Source organism: Prionailurus viverrinus, chromosome C1, assembly GCF_022837055.1.
Source record: "Prionailurus viverrinus isolate Anna chromosome C1, UM_Priviv_1.0, whole genome shotgun sequence".
Classification (NCBI taxonomy): domain Eukaryota; kingdom Metazoa; phylum Chordata; class Mammalia; order Carnivora; family Felidae; genus Prionailurus; species Prionailurus viverrinus.
Window position 1 is genome coordinate 27,776,782 of NC_062568.1, and position 22,162 is coordinate 27,798,943.

The following is a 22,162-nucleotide window of genomic DNA, read 5'->3' on the forward strand; positions in this document are numbered from 1 at the left end:
TAAAATCAGAGTTTTTAAGCAAGGCCATGACAAGAATAAAATTATATTTGTTGTCCTACATCTTGTGATATCTTTCCCAAGGCAACATGTAATCCTACACTCTTTCCAACACACAGAATACAGTAATTAAAATTTAGTTGAAACATGAAAGAAAGCCACTTCACTTTCACGTAAAATAAACTTTCAATGGTGGCTGGAAAGTTAATTGAAAGTTAAGACTTCCAAAGTCTACAGTAGAGAAAAAATCTTTAATCAAGAAGAAAAAAGAAATTACAGGAAAATTTTACTTATAAAGTAGCAATTTCTCTTTCCAAAATTATTATTTCCTTTTACCTAAATGTGAATAAAATAAAAATTTGAGGCTGGGAGAGATTTTCTAAGAAAGCAGCTTTCTTGAAATCCAATTGCTCTAATTCAAATTCAAGTATCTGAGATCTCTTTACTGTTATGCATCAAGGATTATTTCTTTCTTACAGCAATACAATACTATATGAATTAAAAAGAAAATTTAAAAAAAAAACCACCTCTATGTAATCTCTACCCCATGTATGCTGTACAACCACACATCTCAATTACTTTTTTTCCCCTACATTATTCACAGTAAAGAATGTATGAGGGGCCCCTGGGTGGCTCAGTTCATTGAGCGTCCAACTTTGGCTCAAGTCATGATCTCATGGTTTATGGGTTCGAGCCCCACGTTAGGCTCTGGGCTGACAGTTCAGAGCCTGCAGCCTGGTTTGGATTCTGTGTCTCCCTCTTTCTCTGCCCCTCCCCTGCTCTCACTCTGTCTCTCTGTCTCAAATGTAAATAAATATTAAAAGGAAATTAAAAAAAAAGAATATGATATTTCTAACATTAATCTAGTAGTTCTTAGGAACTGCATCTGGTACTAGTTTTCTGGTTTTTTTGATAATTCTTTTGATTTGTATATTCGTTTGATTTATTGGCTCCTTACATTTTTTCTGTTTCAGTAATAAAGTGGATTAATGATTATCAGTGTATTTGGAATTAAGATTATGAAATCTAGAGTGTCAGGGGTAAACAACTACGACTGACTCATAGGGCTTTACTTTTTCATATTACCACAAAATTTTAATAGTAATCAAAAAGTAACACTTATTAAAACATCTGAGTTCAGGTAGTTTGTAAAGGTTAATACATATTAAAGGCAGTCAAGTCAACAATGATGAAAACACAAAATGTTTCACAGTTTTCTGAAGACATTTCTGAAAAAAGTTACCTATTTCACTTTTCCTATTTTATTGTAATGTATTTAATTAAGGAGAAAGATCTTTGTTTACTGAGCATTCCATTCCTGTATTTATTTCCTGCCAAAAGGATCATTAGCTTTTGTTTATCATATGATTCATCATGGTGACACACATTAGGAGATCAAGAAGATTATGGTTTCCAGTTTCGAATAAGCAGATGGAAAATAGTGCCCTAAAGGAATAAGTTGAATGAAACAAAAGCTTGTTTCAGTACAAATTAAGAGGAAGAATAGAAAACTAAACAAAAAAATTTCCATTTAGCTTTTAGGTTTCCAGATAAGAAATCAAGCAGCCACTGTAAAGAAAATACCCTCAGTTGAATAATTTTACAAATAGAAGTGGCATACACAAGCCTACTTTCTTGGGGTACCTGGGTGGCTCAGCTGCTTAAGTCTCTGACTGTAGCTCAGGTCATGATCTCAAGGTTCATGAGTATGAGCCCCCATGTCAAGCACATCCTGCTTCAGATCTTCTGTCCCCCTCTCTCTCAGTCCCTCCCAAACTCATGCTCTCTTTCTCTCTTAAAAAAAAAAAAAAATAACATCAAATGCCCACTTTCCCAATTATATCTTATTGTTTGCAGTTATCCACTCAGTCTCATTAAAAGCTTTCTGATGTTTTAGTGGGTATTTTATTACAAAAAAGAGAACCACTTAGGGCAGTGTACGATGGGGAGTTATTATTTAATGGTTATAGAGTTAACGTTAGAGATGAAGAAAAAGTTCTGGAGACGGATAATAGTTCTGGAGATGGTTGCACACAGTGTGAATGTACTGAATGGCAAAGAACTGTACACTTAAAAATAGTTAAAATGGTAAACTTTACCTTATGTATAGTTTATCATTAAAGAGAGAGCAGAGAGAGAAAGAAAGAAAGGTGCAGTTATTTTACTTGACTAGGATATGGTAAAAAAAAGGCAAAAAACGCTAAAAGCCAAAATAGGCATTTATGTAATAATTTAGGCATTATAAATTTTATTTCTCATCAGAATGTTGTAATAGCTATTAAAAACAAGAGAGGTTATGGAAGGGAGTATAAATTCCAGATACTTAAGTGACCAATAACTGACCAAATGAGTGAACATATGATTAAAGACAGCAACTTCCTTTCCTTTTTAGATTCCTGATCCACCCTTTACAGATTTTGATTTAAAGTGGTATCTTGATAATTTCCAACATTGCCAACTTCCTAGGCTGTGCTCATACAAATCCTATTATCTTTCGGTCTCTCCCCTCCTATTCTTAACTACCTGTGTAAGTTAAGGGGTGGAGGGAGAGTTTAATGTAATATAGATGTAAAATGCAGTGGATTAAATAAGATGGGAATTTTATATCTTTCTAACAGTCTTAAGGTAGGTAGCGCACCTCGATCCCACAATGAGATTCAAGGGCCCCAGTTCTCCCCTTCTCATTGCTCTTTGAACTCACAGGATATTGTCCTTATCAACCAGCTTACAGGAAGGAAGAAAAAGTGGAAATGAAGGACCATTTCCTTTTGGTTACATAGAAGTGGCACTCACTTCTCAAATTCCATGAGCAAGACTTTAGTCAACACCTACATCTAGCTAGAAAGGATACTGGAAAATTCTATTTCTCACTAGGAGTCCATATACCTAGGTAATACTATGGAAAATGGATTTGGGGAGAACAATGTGTAGTCTGAACACTACCCTATTCCCAACATCATCAGGTGACTGAGCATAGTTTGTTTGGTTCTCTTATAATATCAGTATTTCCAGACACTAAAAACTGTTAGGTTGCATCTATCACAACATTTTTTTTTTTTAAAGGTTCCCATGGTCTTTTTATTCCACAATTCTTACATAACAAATCATCTTAAGACCTTGTGGTGCCCCTTGAAGGCATTATGCTCAGTGAAATAAGAAAGAGAAAGGCAAACACTGTATGATCTCTCTCTCTTTTTTTTTTTTTTTTTTTTTAATAAATAGAATCCAAGTTCATAGATACAGAGAACAGATTGGTGGTTGCCAGAGGCAGGGGTTGGAGGGTGGAAGAAATAGATGAACTGTTGCTATTGTTTTGTTTAAACAAATTTAATAAAAAACAAATATTTGGAAAGATCCTCAGGTATCTTTAAATTTGAATGAGGGGCGCCTGGGTGGCGCAGTCGGTTAAGCGTCCGACTTCAGCCAGGTCACGATCTCGCGGTCCAGGAGTTCGAGCCCCGCGTCAGGCTCTGGGCTGATGGCTCAGAGCCTGGAGCCTGTTTCCGATTCTGTGTCTCCCTCTCTCTCTGCCCCTCCCCCGTTCATGCTCTGTCTCTCTCTGTCCCAAAAATAAATAAATGTTGAAAAAAAAAATTAAAAAAAAGATAAATCTTAAAAAAAAAATAAATTTGAATGAAATTTCTCTTCCTTTCAGTTAACTTTGTGTCATTATTTGTAAATATGCATGATCCAGAGATAACCATGACAACTCAGTTATGTGTATTTTCCCCACTTTTCTAAATGTATTCAATGATGCAAGTATATGTTTTTAACAAAATAAAATTATGCTATGCATTAAACAATACTTAGTAAAACTTAGTGGCATAAAACAAAAATTTTATTGTGTTCACAGACTCTATGGACCAGGGATTTGGGTAGAGCAAAGAAGAGATGATTAGTATCTACTCCACAGTGTCTGGGGCTTCAGCTGGGAGACTCAAAGGCTGGGAGTGACTCAATGGCTGAGGGCTGAAATAATCTGAAGACATCTTCACTTACATGTCTGTGGTTGATGCTGCCTGTTGACTTGGAACTTCATTGGACTGTCAACATAAAATAGATGGCTCGGTCGGATGGCTCAGATGAGCATCTGACTCTTGATTTCGGCTCAGGTTATGATCCCAGGGTTGTGGGATTGAGCCCTGCATCACACTGAGCATGGAGCCTGCTTGAGATTCTCTCTCCCTCTGCCCCTCCCCTGCTTACGCTCTCTAAAAACAAAAACAAAACAAACAAAAAACCCACAAAACCTGTTAAATGTGGTCTCTCTGCACAGGCTCGTTTAAGCTTCCACACAGTGATTTCTGAAACAAGAAACAAAGCACTAGCTATAAGGGACAAAATTGATAACTTTCACTACAATAAGATTTAAAAAGCTTGTTCCTCAAAAGCACTACAGAGAGAGCAAAGACACCTTGGAAAAGGAAAATATATTTGTAAAACATATTTTTAATAAAAGACTCTTACTTGGAATATGTATAGAATCCCAACAAAAAAAGTAATAGAAACTATCTAGGAGTTTTTAATTTTTTTAATGTTTTTATTTATTTTTGAGAGAGAGAGAGAGAGAGAGAGAGAGACAGAGCGTGAATAGGGGAGGGGCAAAAAGAGAGGGAGACAGAGAATCTGAAGCAGGTTCCAGGCTCTGAGCTGTCAGCACAAAGCCTGACTCTGGGCTCGAACTAATGAACCATGAGATCATGACCTGGGCTGAAGTTGGACGCTCAACCAACTGAGCCACCCAGGTGCCCCTAGAAGTTTTTAAATGAGCAAAATATTTAGATTGGCCATTCACAGGAAGGGAAATACAAATGGTGAACCAATATTGAAAAGGTACTCAAACTCAGTTGCAATTAAGGAAATGCAAATTAAAACCACAATTAAAACCCACTATATATTTAGGAAGTCTGACAATAAAAAGTATTTTTAAAGATATGAAACAACTGTAATTATCATACACTGTTAGTGAGGGTATACACTAGTACAATCGATTTGGAAATCAGTTTGGCACTATCTAGTAAAGCTACATGTATATCCAATGATCCAACTACTTCGTATGGAGCTGGAGAAACTGTGCATGTGTGTACCAAAAAATATGTATGACATGTATCATTTAAACATCCATCTATATAGAGAACAAGCTGGGTTAACATGTGATGGAGATCAAGGACTGCACTTTTTTTTTTTTTAATTTTTTTAATGTTTATTCATTTTTGAGAGAGAGAGAGAGGCAGAGTGTGAGCATGGGAGGGGCAGAGAGAGAGGGAGACACAGAACCCAAAGCAGGCTCCAGGCTCTAAGCTATCAGCACAAAGCCCTATGAGGGACTTGAACTTCTGAACTGTGAGACCATGGCCTGAGCCAAAGTAGGGATTACACTTTTGATCAGCACAGGGTGATATATGGAAGGGTTGAATCACTATACTGTACACCTGAAACTAATATACACTGAATGTTAACTAAATGGAATTAAAATAAAACTTTAAAAAACCCATCAGTCTATGCATTTCACCAATTTAATAGACTAAAGGAGAAAAACCATACAATTATCTCAATAGATGCATTATGTGACAAAAGTCAACATCCACTCGTAATATAAATTCTTGACAAACTAGAAAAGATCTGGAATCTAGACAGCTCCAAATGTGTATGAATTACAGAATGAAATGCTTATTTTCCAATTTAAATATCCTCTGAACTATTTGGTATACAAAATCTAAGACAGTAATGGCTTAGAGCCAATGTTCCTTAAAGATTGTCCCTCAGGGTGTCTGGCTGGTTCACTAGGTAAAGCATGTGACTCTTGATTTTGTGGTTGTGAATTCAAGCCCTATGTCGGGTGAAGAACTTACATTAAAAAAAGAAAACTTAAATACCGTCCTCTATTAGATCTTTATAACAACTTTTTAATTAAATATTTTGTTTCAGGAGATTTCAAAGATCAAGGTGGGTTGAAAATAAAAGTGTTAATACTACTCTGAAAAAAATATTTGCTCCCCCATTAATATATTAATCTATATCCTACAGTCCCTTATCTTTTAATTTATAAACACTCTAGGTTGGCAGGAAGCATACTCTTCCTCATGGTGAATTTTGATAGTTCATGAATTATTTAATTTAGAGTGAAATCTGATTATAACACAGACTTTGGAGTAAAAAAGTCCTGGGTTTAGATTTTTGATTCTTGGCTTCTTAGCTATGTATAATCTCGGGTAAAGTATTCAATCCCTCTGAGTTTGTTTTTCTTCCATAAAATTGGGATAATAAAACCCAGGCCAGGTGTGAGGATTAAATGATAAATATAAAGCATCTGGCACTCAATAAGTGTTATCTATTGCCATATTTTAGAACTAAGTAAATATATGTTAATTGTTGCTGGGTGAATTTCAGAGACCCCAGGCCCTAGGGCCTCCACCCAGCCCAACCCAAAGAGGTTGCCAAAGGTTCTTGTTTTCATCCCAAGAAAGAATTCAAGGACAGACACAGCACACCAAAGGAGTGACACAAGCGGGAAAGTTCATTAAACTGAAAGTACACTCTTGAGATGTAAAAGGAGACTAGCTCAAGAGAAACAGAGAGAACAAAAATCACAAATGAAAGAGGAGAAGTAACAACCAATACCACAGAAGTACAAATAATTGTAAGAGAATATTATGAAAAATTATACAAATTGGACAGCCTAGAAGAAATGGATAAATTCCTAGAAACACATAACCTCCCAAAACTGAACCAGGAAGAAATAAAAAATTTGAACACAACATGATTACTGGCAATGAAATTGAATCTGTAATCAAAAAAACTTCCAAGCAAATTCTACCAAACATTTCAAGAAGAGTTAATATCTATTCTTCTCAAACTATTCCAAAAAATAGAAGAGGAAAGAAAACTTCCAAACTCATTCTATGAGGACAGTTATCACCCTGATGGCAAAACCAGATAAAGACACCACAAAAAAAAGAGAACTACAGGACAATATCTCTGATGAACATAGATGCAAAAATCCTCAAAAATTACTAACAAATAAAATCCAACAAAACATAAAAAAAAATCATTCACCATGATTAAGTGGGATTTATTCTTGGGATGCAACAGTGGTTCAATACTCCCAAATAAATCAATGAGATAGATCACATCAATAAGAGAAAAGATAAAAACCATATAATCACTTCAAGAGATGCAGGAAAAGCATTTGACAAAAGTACAACATCAATTCATTATAAAAAACCTTCAACGAAGTAGGTTTAAAAGAAATATTCTTCAACATAATAAAGCCCCAATATAAAAAACCCACAGCTAACATCACACTCAACAGGGAAATGCTTTTCTCTCAGCTTTTCCCCTAAGGTCAGGAATCAGACAAGGATGTATACTCTCACCACTTTTATTCAACATAGTACTGGAAGTCCTAGCCATAGCCATCAGACAACAGAAAGAAATAAAAGGCATCCAAATCAGTAAGGAAGAAGTAAAACTTTCACTATTTTTAGATGACATGATACTATATAGAGAAAACCCAAAAGACGCCACCAAAAACTACAAAACTGATAAATGATTTCAGTAAAGTCACAGGATACAAAATCAATATACAGAAACCTGTTGCATTTCTATACACCAATAATGAAGCAGCAGAAAGAGAAATTTAAAAAAAACAATCTCACTGGGGCACCTGGGTGGTTCAGTTGGTTAAGCATCTAACTCCAGCTCAGGTATTGATCTCGTGGTTCCTGAGTCTGAGCCCCACGTTGGGCTGTCTACTGTTAGCATAGAGCCTGCTTTGGATTCTCTGTCTTCCTCTCACTGCCCCTCTCTTGCATCTACTTGCATGCTTCTCTCACTAAGATGAAAGAAAGAAAGAAAGAAAGAAAGAAAGAAAGAAAGAAAGAAAGAAAGAAAGAAAGAAAAGAAAGAAAGGGAAAAATCCCATTTACAATTGCACCAAAACCAATAAAATACTAGGAATAAACTTAACCAAAGAGGTGAAAGATCTTTATTCTTAAAACTATAAAACTTTAATGAAAGACACTAAAGATGACACAAAGAAATGGAAAGATATTTCATGTTCATGAGTTGGAAGAACAAATATTCTTAAAATGTCAATACTACTGAAATCAATATACATATTTAATGCAATCCCTATCAAAATACCAACACTTTTCACAGAACTAGAACAAACAATCCTACAATTTGTATGGGACACAAAAGACCCTGAATAGTCAAAGCAACCTTTCAAGAGAAAAGCAAAGCTGGAGGCATCACAATCCTGGACTTCAAGTTATGTTACAAAGTAATCAAAACAGTATGCTACTGGCACAGAAACAGACACATAGATCAATGGAACAGAATAGAAAGCCCCCCAACTATATGGTCAATTAATCTTTGACAAAGCAGGAAAGAATATCCAATGGGCAAAGGACAGTCTTCAACAATGGTGTTGGGGAAACTGGACAGCTACACATGCAAAAGAAAGAAACGGGACCACTTTCTTACACCATAGACAAAGCTAAACTCAAAATGGCTTGAAGACCTCAATGTGAGACCTAAAACCATAAAAATCGTAGAAGAGAACAAAGACAGTAATTTCTCTGACACTAATAACTGTAGCCACTTTTTTGTAGCTACATTTCCTGAGGCAAGGGAAACAAAAGCAAAAATAAACTTGGGACTACATCAAAATAAAAAGCTTCTTTCTGCACAGCAAAGGAAACAATCAACAAAACTAAAAGATAACCTACAGAATTGGAAAAGATATTTACGAATGACATATCTGATAAAGGGTTAGTGTCCAAAATAAAGAACTTATACAACTCAACACCTCAAAAAAAACCCAATTAAAAAATGGGTAGAAGACATGAACAGACATTTCGTCAAAGAAGAAATCCAGATGGCCAATAGACACATGAAAAAACGCTCAACATCACTCATCATCAGGAAAACGCAAATCAAAACTACAATGCAATATCACCTCATACCTGTCAGAAGGGCTAAAATCAGCAAGACAAGAAACAACAGGCGTTGGTGAAGATGTGGAGAAAAGAAAGCCTTGTGCACTGTTGGTGGGGATGCAAACTGGTGCAGCTACTGTGGAAGACAATATGGAGGTTCCTCAAAAAATTAAAAATAGAACTATTCTACAATCCAGCAATCACAGTTCTGATATTTACTCAAAGAATACAAAGACAATAATACAAAGGGATACATGCACCCCTATGTTTATAGCAGCATTATTTATAATAGCCAAATTATGGAAACAGTCGAAGTGTCCATTGATTGATGAATGGATAAAGAAGATGTGGTATATATACACAATGGAATGTTATTCATCCATAAAAAAATGAAATTTTGCCATTTGCAACAACATGGATAGAGCTAGAGAGGATATAATGCTAAGGGAAATAAGTCAGTCAGAGAAAGACAAATACCATATGATTTTACTCACATGTGAAATTTAAGAACCAAATGAGCAAATGGAAAGAGAGAGAGAGACGACAAACCAAGAAACACACTCTTTAGTTATAGAGAATCAGTTGATGGTTACCAGAGGGGAAATGAGTGGGAGGATGGGTGAAATACGTGGCTTATCATGACGAGCACTGAGTAATGTATAGAATTGTTAAATCACTATATTGTACACCTGAAACTATTATAACCCTGTATATTAACTATACTCAAACTAAAATAAAAAAAAGAGCACAAAAGAAAGAGCAAGCACAGGAAATGTGATATTGGGTTTGGGTTTCTATCTCTTATTGACAGCTGTTAACTAGGGCATGGGATATTGATTGCTTGGGCTGAGGATTTCTTAGAAGCAGGGTTTTGAGCCTTCTCTTCCTTATTTGGTCAGGGGTTTTCTGTCATGGCACCTGCCATCTTGGATCTGTCTGGTCTGATCCAGCTTCTTGTGGAGTGCTGCTAGGACAGGCCTCTGACTTTCCAGATAGCTGTACTTCCTCTTTGCTGGCCTCTAGGCCTCCTGCTAGATCCTAACTAACTGCCTACTCTATCAAAATGAACAATGACTTTATGTTCCACCATTACTGATAGTATGCATGCTACATAATTTGGGAAAGGATAGGGCAAGCAAGTTAAAAAGAAAGTGCACATTGCTAGGTAGCAAATAATTATAATATTTTTCCTTTTTTAAAATGTTTATTTCTGAGAGAGAAGCATGTGCATAGTGGGGGAGGGCAGAGATGGGGGAGGGTCAGGGAGAGGTGGGGAGGGGCAGAGAAAGAAGGGGAGAGAGGTTCGAAGCAGGCTCCACGCTGAGAGCTGAGAGCCTGATGAAGGGCTTGAACTCACAAACTATGAGATCACAACCTGAACTAAAGTCAGATGCTTAACTGACTGAACCACCCAGGCATCCCTAAACATTTTTTAAAAAGTACTAGGCCAACAGAAATGGATTTTGTTTAAAAACTAAATTGCAATATTAAAATGGGCTAATGAAAAGATTGTATTTCACATAAAAAATATATATGAAAACACCTCACTAATAAAAAATGTTAATTTGAAAAAAGTAAAGTATTTCAAATTAGAAAAGTCTTTAAATTATCATATTTAATTCTCATGAGGACATGATCAGATGCACAATCAAAAATTACTTTGAGATAGGGTGCCTGGGGGGCTCAGTCAGTTGAGTATCCCACTCTAGATTTCACCTCAGATCATGATCCCAGGGTCATGGGTGGAGCCCCCTGTTAGGATCTATGCTGAGCATGGAGCCTGCTTGGGATTCTCTCTGTCTCTCTCTCTGTCTCTCTTCCTACCCCCATCCCTCTCCCTCACTCACACTCTCTCTCTCAAATAAAAAAAAAAATTACTTTGAGATAGACTAAAACAATATAACATTTATGGAAAGAAATTTGATAATATTATCAAGAGTAAAAATGCTTATGCTGTTTAGTTACTTTATGTCTAGGAATCTAAACCAAAAACATAGTAGTCAGAGATGCAAAAAATGACATTTGATGTTAAAAATATTGAAAATATCTAAATGTTCAACAATCTGGGAATGAATAAAATAGATGTAAAAAAAATATTATGCAATATTATGCATCAATTAAAGACAATTTTGAAAAAACCTTCAAACCAGTCCCTGTTGACAAATGCTCATATCATGAGAAATATTATCAACATATTTGTAGGGCCCACGTGGATAGTTCCCACAAGTCCTGGACTCCATACAGCCAAGCCATTTCACAGAACCATTGAATTCTTTTTTTTTCTCTTTCAATTTATTTAAATTCAAGTTAGTTAACATATGGTTTCAGGAGTAGAATCCATTGATTCATCACTTACATAGAACCACTGAGTTCTATCATTCAACCTCACTCTCTCAGGGTACAGATGAAGAAATTGAGGGCCAGAGAAATGAAGTGATTCACCTGAGATAATTCAGCTAAGTGGCAGAGCTAGTTCTCTGCTTTTTCTATTACCTCACAACTATTTTACTTATCTCACAAACTACCTATTTTACCAGCATCCATTGCTCAATTTTGCATTGCAGTTTTTTCCTGTGAAAATACTTTTACCTGAAGGGTATAGACAAAAATGGAAAAATTAATTGGACATAAAATTGTAGGGCAGGTTTAGGAGAAATTAGAAATAATCAATATACAGTTAAAGGTTGTAATTAAGTGAAATTCATCATCATTTTAAACCCTTTCTTCCTCCTTTATATTTTTTACAGTGGAAATGGGTAGAGCTCTAGCTTTTGTGCTTGCTACTACAGTTAAAATCTATGGAACTGTAAACTCTAATGTAATTAAAAATTAAAATGATCTCAGTGTTTCCATGGAAATAAAAAGACTTCATGAATAAATAATTACTATTATGCAACTGATATAGAAGTCTGTTACTCTGAAAACCACAAATTGTTTTATATCTACCACATTGTTTTATTTTGTTCTTTCCTATATCTTTTGGTTAAATTCTTCTTGAAAGTTCAAATACACTCATAGTTTTGATTCACATAATTCTAATATCAAAACATTACAATGTATTGTCAAATGTTAATCAAATCTAAAAAGAGAGGAAGGATCTTCTTAAGAACAGTTAATATATTTATATAATTCTAATCATCTTTTAAAGCCAGAATTTATTACTTCCACCTAAAACCATATTTTAGGTAAAAGCAAAATAAGTTTAAGAAGTTTAATGTTTATTAAACCTAAAATTGAATGTATAAAAAAAACAAAAATTGATCTTTTTAGGTAGTTGCTTTTAAAAAGACTAGATAGAAAGCAGAAAGACTTTTCTGAAATATTTTTATAATCAAGTCTAGAGATCTGATATCCCTCACTTGTAGGGGAGCGTTACACATATACTTGGTATATTAAGGGTTTACCACCTTATATTGTAATGTCTTTTGAACACCACTGTTATAATACACTGAATATGTATTTGTTAACTAAAGGACTGAGAATTTGCTTTAATTTGCAACTAATCTAATTTGAGATACTTCTTGCCCTGACATTTCCTCACAGGTTCCAAAGTGGACTCAACTGACCAGTTCTAAGCATTCGTGGTATTCCTTTTAACTTCTTAGTCATATTTCCTGCTCTAGCTAACCTTTATGTTGGAGGGCCTCAGGGCTAGATCCTGGGCATTCTTCTCTTCTTTATCTGCATTTTTTTTTCCTCAGGTGATCTCTCTGTTCTCTAGTTTTTCATTACCATCTATATGTTGATAAATCACAAAAATGTTTATGTCCAATCCTGACATCTAGAGTTGTATCTGTAAGTGCCAACTTAACAGTTCCATTTGGAAGTCAAAACTAACTAGGTTCAAAAACGAGCTCTTGATTTTCTCTTCCAAGTCTATTCTTTCCCATCAGTCTTCCTCAACTCAGTAAAATTTACTACCATTCATTCACACAGTCGCTCACAGGTAAAACCCTGGCTGGAGTCATTCTTCATTCCTTCCCTTCCTTCACACACATCCCCACATGCCCTCCCCAACAGCCAACCAATCAACAAGTCCTGATGATTCTATCTCCAAAATATAACCTGAATTTTTCCATTTCTCTTTGCCTCCTGTATCACTATCACTCTAGATGCAAATCACCTAAGCTCTCATGTGTGTGCCTTTCTAATAACCTCCTTATTGCTCTCCCTGTTTCCATTCATGTCCCTGTATAACATATTCTTCTACAACATATAAACCCAGGTATATCACTTCTCCAGTAGAAATCCTGTAATAGGTTCTGTTTTACTCAGAATGAAATTGACACTATGATTACCACTGACTCCACACCATCTTCTCTATTGCCTCTAAGCTAACGCCACACTGCTCTGCTTTCTGCCCTTAAATACCTTTTTTCCACATCAAGGCCTTTGCATTTACTGTTCCTCCTACCTGTGAAGATCTTCTCTCTGCTTTCTGAATGATGGCTCCTTTTCATCTGTTGAATGCTATCTGCCTAATAATACCACCAAATAACCTGTTGATAAAGCAAAGCTACGTTTTTTGCTTATTATAGTAAGGAGAATACTACTTTGACAGATCTTAGCAGTGTGTCTGAGGAGGAAGGACAAAGATAAGATATTTATGAGGTTTTGGGGGTCTAATTTGAGTTTTTCAATGCACGGGCCCCATTAGTATTGCGTAAAGTCTACAAGGCTGATGGGGAAAACTCAGGTCATGTTACCCATCAGAGTCCTCCTCACAGAAGTGGGACCATCTTAGTACCTTTGCCATGCCCAGTCATTGGCTGAGAGCAGCCTGTGAGAAGCATAGCTTCTGCACAGGCACCATGATAGATCCAGAGCAGCAGCTGGGGCCACTTATTAATCACTCCATCTGCAGCAGGAGCTCTGAGGGCTCATTTTCATTGCTGCCATGGCCTACCTCTTGTGCTGAATAGATTTCTCTCTCCCCACAGGTCAGATTGCCAGTCTCCCATAGTTCTTCTGGCCCATCTTCCTGAAATGAAGGAACCTCTGATGCTCAGAAGGAACCTCTGATGCTGCAGTTGATCTCTGGAGCTAAAACTGGTATTCATGTTCTCCCATTTCCAGGGGTTATTCTAATTTCCCTCACCATCAGGTATTACCTCACCAGGTCTTGGAGCCTTACTGGTGTTATGACTCAAATTTTAATTCCTGAGAGGACTGAGTGACCATTTTGTTCTTGTGCAGACACTGCTGCATGCATCCATTCACAGTTACAATGGGGCACAGGAGGACCAAAAGGTGTCCAAATGGATCATCTAGGCTCCACATGTAGTCCCCCTGCTCTAAGTCCTTCTGCTGATCTGGGCTGATCACTCCTGCCAGTATGCTGATGCCTCTTCTTACCTGTTGGTGCCTGGATACAAGGACTTTAAAGTGCACTGACAGCAGCCTTACCTTATAGTTGAATAAAAACTTTGTGTTCCCCCTGGCAAGAGTATGCTCGCTTTGGGAACCAGGACCTCCAAACCTACAGAGCCCAGAATTAAAAGGATGGGAAACAAAATCTCCCAGTGTGTCATTGGAAATTAAGGTAAATGGGGCTACTCCTGCTTCTGTCCCATGGTTACTGGACCCATGTATTCTTCCTGTTGGAAACACAGCACTATACAGAGGTCTCTGATTTATGCATACATTACCTCTTCAAGGATGGTATCCACCCTTTCAGAATGCTGCCTCTGAGTTAATGCTGAAGCTCTGCTTTTAGAAGGCCATTTCAGCATCCTATCAATGTATCCTCCTAGGTGCAAAAATTTCTTTAAGAAACAAATATCTCTCTGTAATTAAACTGAATATAGTCTTACTTTCTCCATTTAACCTATATGATCAACTTTTATTTCTCCCTAGACAAAACTAGAAGACAGAAAATGAGGAATTACTTAGTTTTGTTTTGTTTTGTTTTGTTTTTTAAATTTTTTTTTCAACGTTTATTTATTTTTGGGACAGAGAGAGACAGAGCATGAACGGAGGAGGGGCAGAGAGAGAGGGAGACACAGAATCGGAAACAGGCTCCAGGCTCTGAGCCATCAGCCCAGAGCCCGACACGGGGCTCGAACTCACGGACAGCGAGATCGTGACCTGGCTGAAGTCGGACGCTTAACCGACCGAGCCACCCAGGCGCCCCTACTTAGTTTTTTTTTAATTTTATTTTTTAATTTTATTTTTAAAAATTTACATCCAAATTAGTTAGCATATAGTGCAACAGTGATTTCAGGAGTAGATTCCTTACCCATTTAGCCCATACCCCCTCCCAAAACCCCTCCAGTAACCCTTTGTTTGTTCTCCATATTTATGAGTCTCTTCTGTTGTCCCCCTCCTGTTTTTATATTATTTTTGTTTCCCTTCCTTTATGTTTATCTGTTTTGTCTCTTAAAGTCCTCATATGAGTGAAGTCATATGATTTTTGTCTTTCTCTGACTAATTTCACTTAGCATAGTTTTTTCTTTTTTTTTAATTTTTTTTTTTTAACGTTTTATTTATTTTTGAGACAGAGAGAGACAGAGCATGAACAGGGGAGGGTCAGAGAGAGGGAGACACAGAATCTGAAACAGGCTCCAGGCTCTGAGCTGTCAGCACAGAGCCCAACACGGGGCTCGAACTCATGGACCGTGAGATCATGACCTGAGCCGAAGTCGGCCGCTTAACCGACTGAGCCACCCAGCCGCCCTGCATAGTTATTTTTCTAATGAGCATGTTTGTCATATTGTCTTTATGAATTTTAAGGAAACTATGTATATAACAAAATCCAAAAATATTTTCATGTCCTATAAATCTATTCCTTCCTTCCTTCCTCCTTTCAATTTTTAGAAGTAAGCTCTAGGCCCAACATGGGGTTGAACTCAGAATCCCGAGATTAAGAGTCACTTACTCTACCAACTGAACCAGCCAAACACCCCGATCTATATCTATTTTTAAATAGATAAGAATAACAATAAAGGGGCACCTGGGTGGCTCAGTCAGTTAAGCATCTGACTTCAGCTCAGGTCATGACCTCACAGTCCACGAGTTCGAGCCCTGCATGGAGCTCTGGGCTGACAGCTTAAAGCCTGGAGCTTGCTTCAGATTCTGTCTCCCTCTCTCTTTGCCCCTCCCTACTAGTACTCTGTCTCTCTCTCTCAAAAATAAAATAAAACATTAAAATTTAAAAAGAAGAATAACAGTAAAATATAACGTTTAGTGACCAATGTCACTCATTGTTTTCTTTAGATTTTGTCCAAGTATTCAAAGCCTATGTATCAATTAACTCAGTTTAACCTTTATCTGAGTTTTTTTTTTTTTTTAATGTTTATTTATTTTTGAGAGACACACAGAGACAGAATACGAGTGGGGGAGGGGCAGAGAGAGACGGAGACACAGAATCCGAAACAGGCTCCAGGCTCCAAGCTGTCAGCACGGAGCCCGACGCGGGTTTCAAACCCACCAACCGTGAGATCATGACCTGAGCCGAAGTCAGACACGTAACCGACTAAGCCACTCAGGTGCCCCTGTCTAAGGTTTTTAAGTTAGCTGAGGAACTAGAAATTGAAATTTTAGTTAAGTATAAAGTTCTTAAGAACTCTGATATTAAAGTTTTTTTTAAGTTTGTTTTTTTTTATTTTAAGTAATTTCTACACTTAACATGGGGTTTGAACTCATGACCCGAGATGCAGAGCCACATGCTCTTCTGACTCAGCCAGCCAGGCATCCCAAGAATTTTGATATTATAGAAATAACTTGAGATTATAAACTTTTTAAAGATATCCATCATTACAATTTTATCTAGTTAATCATGAATCTAAATTTTTGTAAACTTAATTTATAGAAATAATGATAATAATAATTTGTCCCATAAAACCAATGTAAGATTAGAAAAAAAATAAAAAAAAAACCAATGTAACAAATATATAAAGTTTAAATTATGAGATATTCAATCTTCCTGTATAACTAGCATACTGTGTTGGCATTAATTTCATATATTAAAGTCAGGAAGATAATTGTTTTTCAATCCTTTAAACCAATATGATTAACTCATTCTATCAGGAATACTTTATGAATATTTTCTGTATAATATATAAACTTTGTATTCATAAATGAAATTATAATAAAAACCCTTTAAATCCTGGTTCAGAGCCTTTCATCTTGGAAGCAACAAGTTTTTTCTTCTTTTCTTAGTTTTAACCAGAAATATCTCTTAAAAGCAATTTTTTAAAAATGTTTATTTGTTTTTGACAGAGAGAGAGACAGAGCATGAGTGGACGAGGGGCAGAAAGAGGGAGACGCAGAATCCGAAACAGGCTCCCAGGCTCCAAGCCCACACGGGGCTTGAACTCACAGACTAGGAAATCATGACCTGAGCCGAAGTCAGACACTCAACGGACTAAGCCAACTAGGAGCCCCTCTTAAAAGCAATTTTAAAAAAAACAGAAAACAGTTTAATAATTTTTCTTTCTATTGTAGAAATTCATTAGATATTTCTAGATTGAGTACATAATGACAGAATAACTTTTTTTGTCAATTAATCTCTAATGTTTCCCTAGGGAGGGAAAAGAAGAAAAGGAATATGAATTAAAAATGAGAGGGAGCCAACTTTAATCAAATACAAAATTAGCACCGGAAAAGACTAATTATCTTTCCTTACTTAAAGACAGGGGAAAGTTTAGATGCAAGAAAACCTATTTTGAAATACATGCACATAAGAGAGGGTGAGGAAGCAGGAGGAAGAGTCAGTCATTACAGCTGGTTTAAAGATTAATTTAGGCCCCCTAGACAATTTGATTTCTTTGATTAAAATGCCAGTAACTGTTAATACTTGAAGTATAAAAATGAAAGGGGTATTTCGTATTTCTTACATTAAACAGAGTGATCTTTCTCTTTTAGACCAACAAGACTATATCCTTATGGGGTATTTTGAAGGGAAGGAGAAAAAGTTAGAAGGAGAGACAGTACAGAGGGAAACAGGAACACAGGATGAGGAAATAGAACAATCAAGGACATCATATTCAAATTGTGATTTGAAAGGATCTAGAGAAGATATTTCTAAATTTTTCACATTTTTTTCTTGCCTTTACCAAAGAATCTTTTAAGGAGGCAATTTCATAATCTCTTGACTATATTGGAAGTTTCCTCTTAAAATGCAGACAACTGTAGGGGCGCCTGGGTGGCTCTCAGTTGGTTGAGTGGCCGACTTCAGCTCAGGTCATGATTTCATGGTCCATGAGTTCGAGCCCCACGTCAGGCTCTGTGCTGACAGCTAGGAACCTGGAGCTTGCTTCTGTGTCTCCCTCTCTCTCTGTCCCTCCCCCGCACATGCTCTGTCTCTCTCTCTCTCTCAAAAACAAATAAACATTAAAAAAAAATGTAGACAACTGTATATTTGAGATATTGTTTTCTTTTTGCTTCAAAGTACGTCCCCAAAAGAACAATTTTGTTTATATGAGAAGTTCCCCCAAAAAACAATTCTAATTCCAAATAATCCTTTTATCATTTTCAAAGTAATACACAGGCCACCTGGGTGGCCAGTCAGTTGAGTGTTGGGCTCTTGGTTTCACCTCAGCTCATGAGGTGGGATAGAGCCCAGTATCAGGCTCCATTCTCAGGGCGGGGGGGCCTGCCTGGGATTCTCTTTCTCTCTCCCTTTGCCCTTATTCCCTACTCACATACTCTATCTAAAAAAATAAAAATAAATAAAAGAAAGTAAACAAGACACATTTTGATTCTAGTATAAATACATATAAGATGCAGGAGTCCAGCCCAGAATGGCTATAGAACCAGACTAAAGATAAACCTATGAGTCTGATAATATATAGTCAAATGTGAACCTTGAATCTTAGGGACCCTCTCCTAAAGAGAACCAGACCCTCACGGACAAGATAAAACAAGAGTGGGCAAAGTTCTCATTAAACTTTCATAAATGACTTGAGACAGTTTTTCCAAAGGATGCCAGTTTGAAAAGAAACCTTCTGAACCTACAAGTTTACACCCATTTTTATCCCTATGAACTTCCTCTTAATAGATGCACAATGAAGAAATTACCAGGACAAACAGTATTGACAGTAATAACGCAGATTTCTACCAAATAAAAGTTTTTCAAACATTATCAATAAATGGAGTTTATTCCTAGACATTACTCTCAAACTAAACAAAACAAACTTAAGCATTTGGAGTATTTGATAAAAAAATTAGAAATCAGAGCTCAAACCCAACATGAACTTACCTTACCACTGTTATTGGAGAGACCCTGTGTAGGAGGCTCAAAGGGCCTCAGAAAAGCATGCTGTTTCCAAGGTGACCAGATTTTGATAAGACCTCCATGACCGTCAAATGCTGGCTCCTTTAAAATACCTCCAAAATAACCTGTTGATAAAGCAAAACTGAGTTTTTTGCTTCCTGTGGTAAGGGAGAATACTATCTGGATAGTCTTAGCATTTCACAGGGGATATCAGAGAAGCAATAATTAGGAGTTCTGGGATCTAGTTTAAGTTTCAAAGCAGAAGATCTGATTGGAATTACACAAAGTTTATACATAACACCTTTTTGATTGGAGACTGGGAAGTAACACTTTGAAAGTGATTCTTTCACAATATTTTGCTTTCTTAGACTAATCTGTTGTTCCTTCCATAACCTGAATTGTTCACTTTGGAACTTCTTTGATTTACAATGTTTTTTCCTTTGTTTGAAATGATAGTACTTATCACACCATTTTACAAATTGATTAAAAAACTGTCTGCCACTACACTGTAAGCCCCCATAGAGCTGGGATTGGGTTTTATTAATCTTTTGTATAACCAACAGGTAACACAGTGTCTGATTCTCAATAAACACTCAGCCACTGTTGATTATGATTGGACAAAAACACATAAACATGCTGACTAATCTGATTTTCAATTGATGGACATGAACTTTAAGTGAACCCTTAATCAAGTAGACCCATTAATAATACTATATTTCATTTGCCTAATTACTCTCATACTAGCTTTTCTCCTCAACACACTTCCCCCCAACATACCCATATTCACAGTTACCTAAGGGCCTGGCTTCTTATTTACTGAGAAAATTGAAGCAATCAAAAGAGATTTCCACAGACTGTCACTTGTACAGTAGTAGCATCTTTACCCATGTAGTCTCCCCTGTCATCCACCCACAGATGAGGTATCCATGGTCCTATCTAGAGTCAAACCCTTTATTTGGACACTAGATCCCATCTCCTTTCTGCTTCTCAAAGACATTTCTTCAGCAATCTTCTCCCCTTGACAACTTTCCCTTCTCTCTTTAGGTTGTTTTCCATTTATTTTCTATAAGGACACTCTAAAATCTTAAATGTGGATGGTCATTCATTCAAAAATATTTTCTAAGCATCTGCCACTGTCATAGATCAATGAGCAAAAAAAGACAAAGATCCCTAACCCTGAATTTTATAATTTAGTAGAGAGAGACAAACTATAAAGTGTATTCTTAACACAATGGCCAAAATGATCCTTTTAAAGGGTAAGTCATATTATGTTGTCATTCTTCTGCTCAAAACATGCTGTGGCTTCCCATTTCCACGCAAAGTAAAAGGCAAAATCTTTATGATGGATTGTAAGACCTTACATGATCTGATTCCCTATTACCTCTCTGACCTCATTTCCCAGTACTCTCTCACTTGCTCACTCCACTCCAGACACATTAGCTTCTTGCTGACCTCCAGGCAGAGCAAGCACTTCCCAATCCTGCAGTTCCCTCTTACTGCACTACTCTGCATGGTATCTGCATGACTCTTACTCTAAGAATTTGCTTGCATGTACCTTCTCAATGAGGCCCACTCTGTTGTCCTATTTAAAATTGTAACTCTTACCATACTAACCCCATATTTGCCTCTTTCCCTGCTCCATTTTTATGGAGCCTGTCAACCTAACATATAAGTGTATAATATACATATAACATACTTACATATAAATATATATATACTTACAAATACGTATACTTACATATAAATAATATATATTACTTACATACAAATATGTATAATGAGCTTATGTTTATATATACTTATTTACTATGTTTATTTTTTATTATCTATCTCCCTCTGCTGGACTGTAAGCTCCAAAAGGGCAGGAAGTATGTCTGTTTTGTTGAATGAATGAATGTCCATATTTAAGATTTTAGAGTGTCTTTGTAGAATATAAATATAAAAAACCCAACAGCTTCTATAAAGCAATTATAGATGCAAGTCACGGCCAGAAACTTATACAATTTTATTATAGTCATCAAAAAATTACTCTATCACTTCCATTTGGTCATCATATCTACTTTCAGAAATCTGTAACATTTAAAGTTTCACCCAGATTTTAGGAAAGCTTTTTGACTCAATGGACTCCTTTAATGAATCATTTCAATAAGACTTTAAATGTAACACACACTAAGCAAAACGTAAAATTCTTAGTCTGGCCTTCTAGAATTTCTACCATTTAACCTCTCTTACCATTCCAATCTTTATCCCAGCTTCATTCCTTCATTGAGTCTTAAAGTTCTGATCAAAATGAACTTTAAAATGTACTCCCAATGAGCTATATAATTCCATCTACTTGCTCCTTGAATTCTGGACATCTGCACTTTAATCTCATGTTCATATCCTGTCATTAAAGATCCAACTCAAAGATTCTATAATGAAAAGATCACTTGTTTTCTGGACTGTGTGGCAAAAGGAATGTGGAATGGTACTGGACAGACCTTGCTACCAATATTATCAGTTAATAATTGTTTAATGACCTCAAGCAAGTTATTCAATTTCTGAATTATAGTTCTCCAATTTGTGGGAGTCACCATTAGTGGCCTCAACAATAGTTGAGTGAATTCTGTCTTACTAAAATATATTTTTTCTTGGAGTGGTGCCCAAATTTTAAAAGAATTACGTTTTCTAGCATCCCCTGTAACCAGGGTGGTCATATAACAGTTCTGACCAATAAGATAAAAGGGGAAGTCGCAGATGGGTCTCCTAAGAAAGACTTTTGGTTCATTCACCCAGCACAGGCCCTTTGCTCATTCCATTCTTCTTGTCTGAACTCTGATCAATGCTGGAGGTGGAACAACCACCATGGACAAAAAAGCAACAAGTATGCAGATGAAAGTCACATTAGAGATGCTTATATGAAAATATTAAAGGTTGCTGTGTTCCTGGTAGCCTATGGAACCACCATACATCCCTGGTGAGAATGTCCAGATTTGGTTTCATAAAAAAATAAGATCTCTTTATTTGG

The 22,162-nt window shown here is 36.4% G+C and overlaps 1 protein-coding gene across 16 annotated transcripts in view; it reads right to left on the reverse strand.

Moving 5' to 3' along the window:
- The window catches only part of CARF (calcium responsive transcription factor), a 99,471-nt gene that overhangs the window by 13,064 nt on the left and 64,245 nt on the right, over window positions 1-22,162 (reverse strand). For 3 of the 16 annotated variants that reach the window (XR_007154513.1, XR_007154512.1, XR_007154508.1), the window contains 2 exons: window positions 19,141-19,280; window positions 4,248-4,301 (listed from right to left, as the gene is read on the reverse strand). Coding sequence is in view for 4 of the 16 variants with exons in the window: in XM_047869191.1 (XP_047725147.1) it covers window positions 4,251-4,301; window positions 13,846-13,920; window positions 19,141-19,280 (266 nt within the window). In the remaining 12 variants the exon portion in view is untranslated. Of the gene's footprint in view, window positions 1-3,813; window positions 4,302-11,015; window positions 11,529-13,353; window positions 13,439-13,845; window positions 13,921-14,587; window positions 14,689-19,140; window positions 19,281-22,162 lie in introns of those variants that run through there. The other 13 variants (XR_007154515.1, XR_007154509.1, XR_007154514.1 and 10 more) reach the window with 11 other exon arrangements.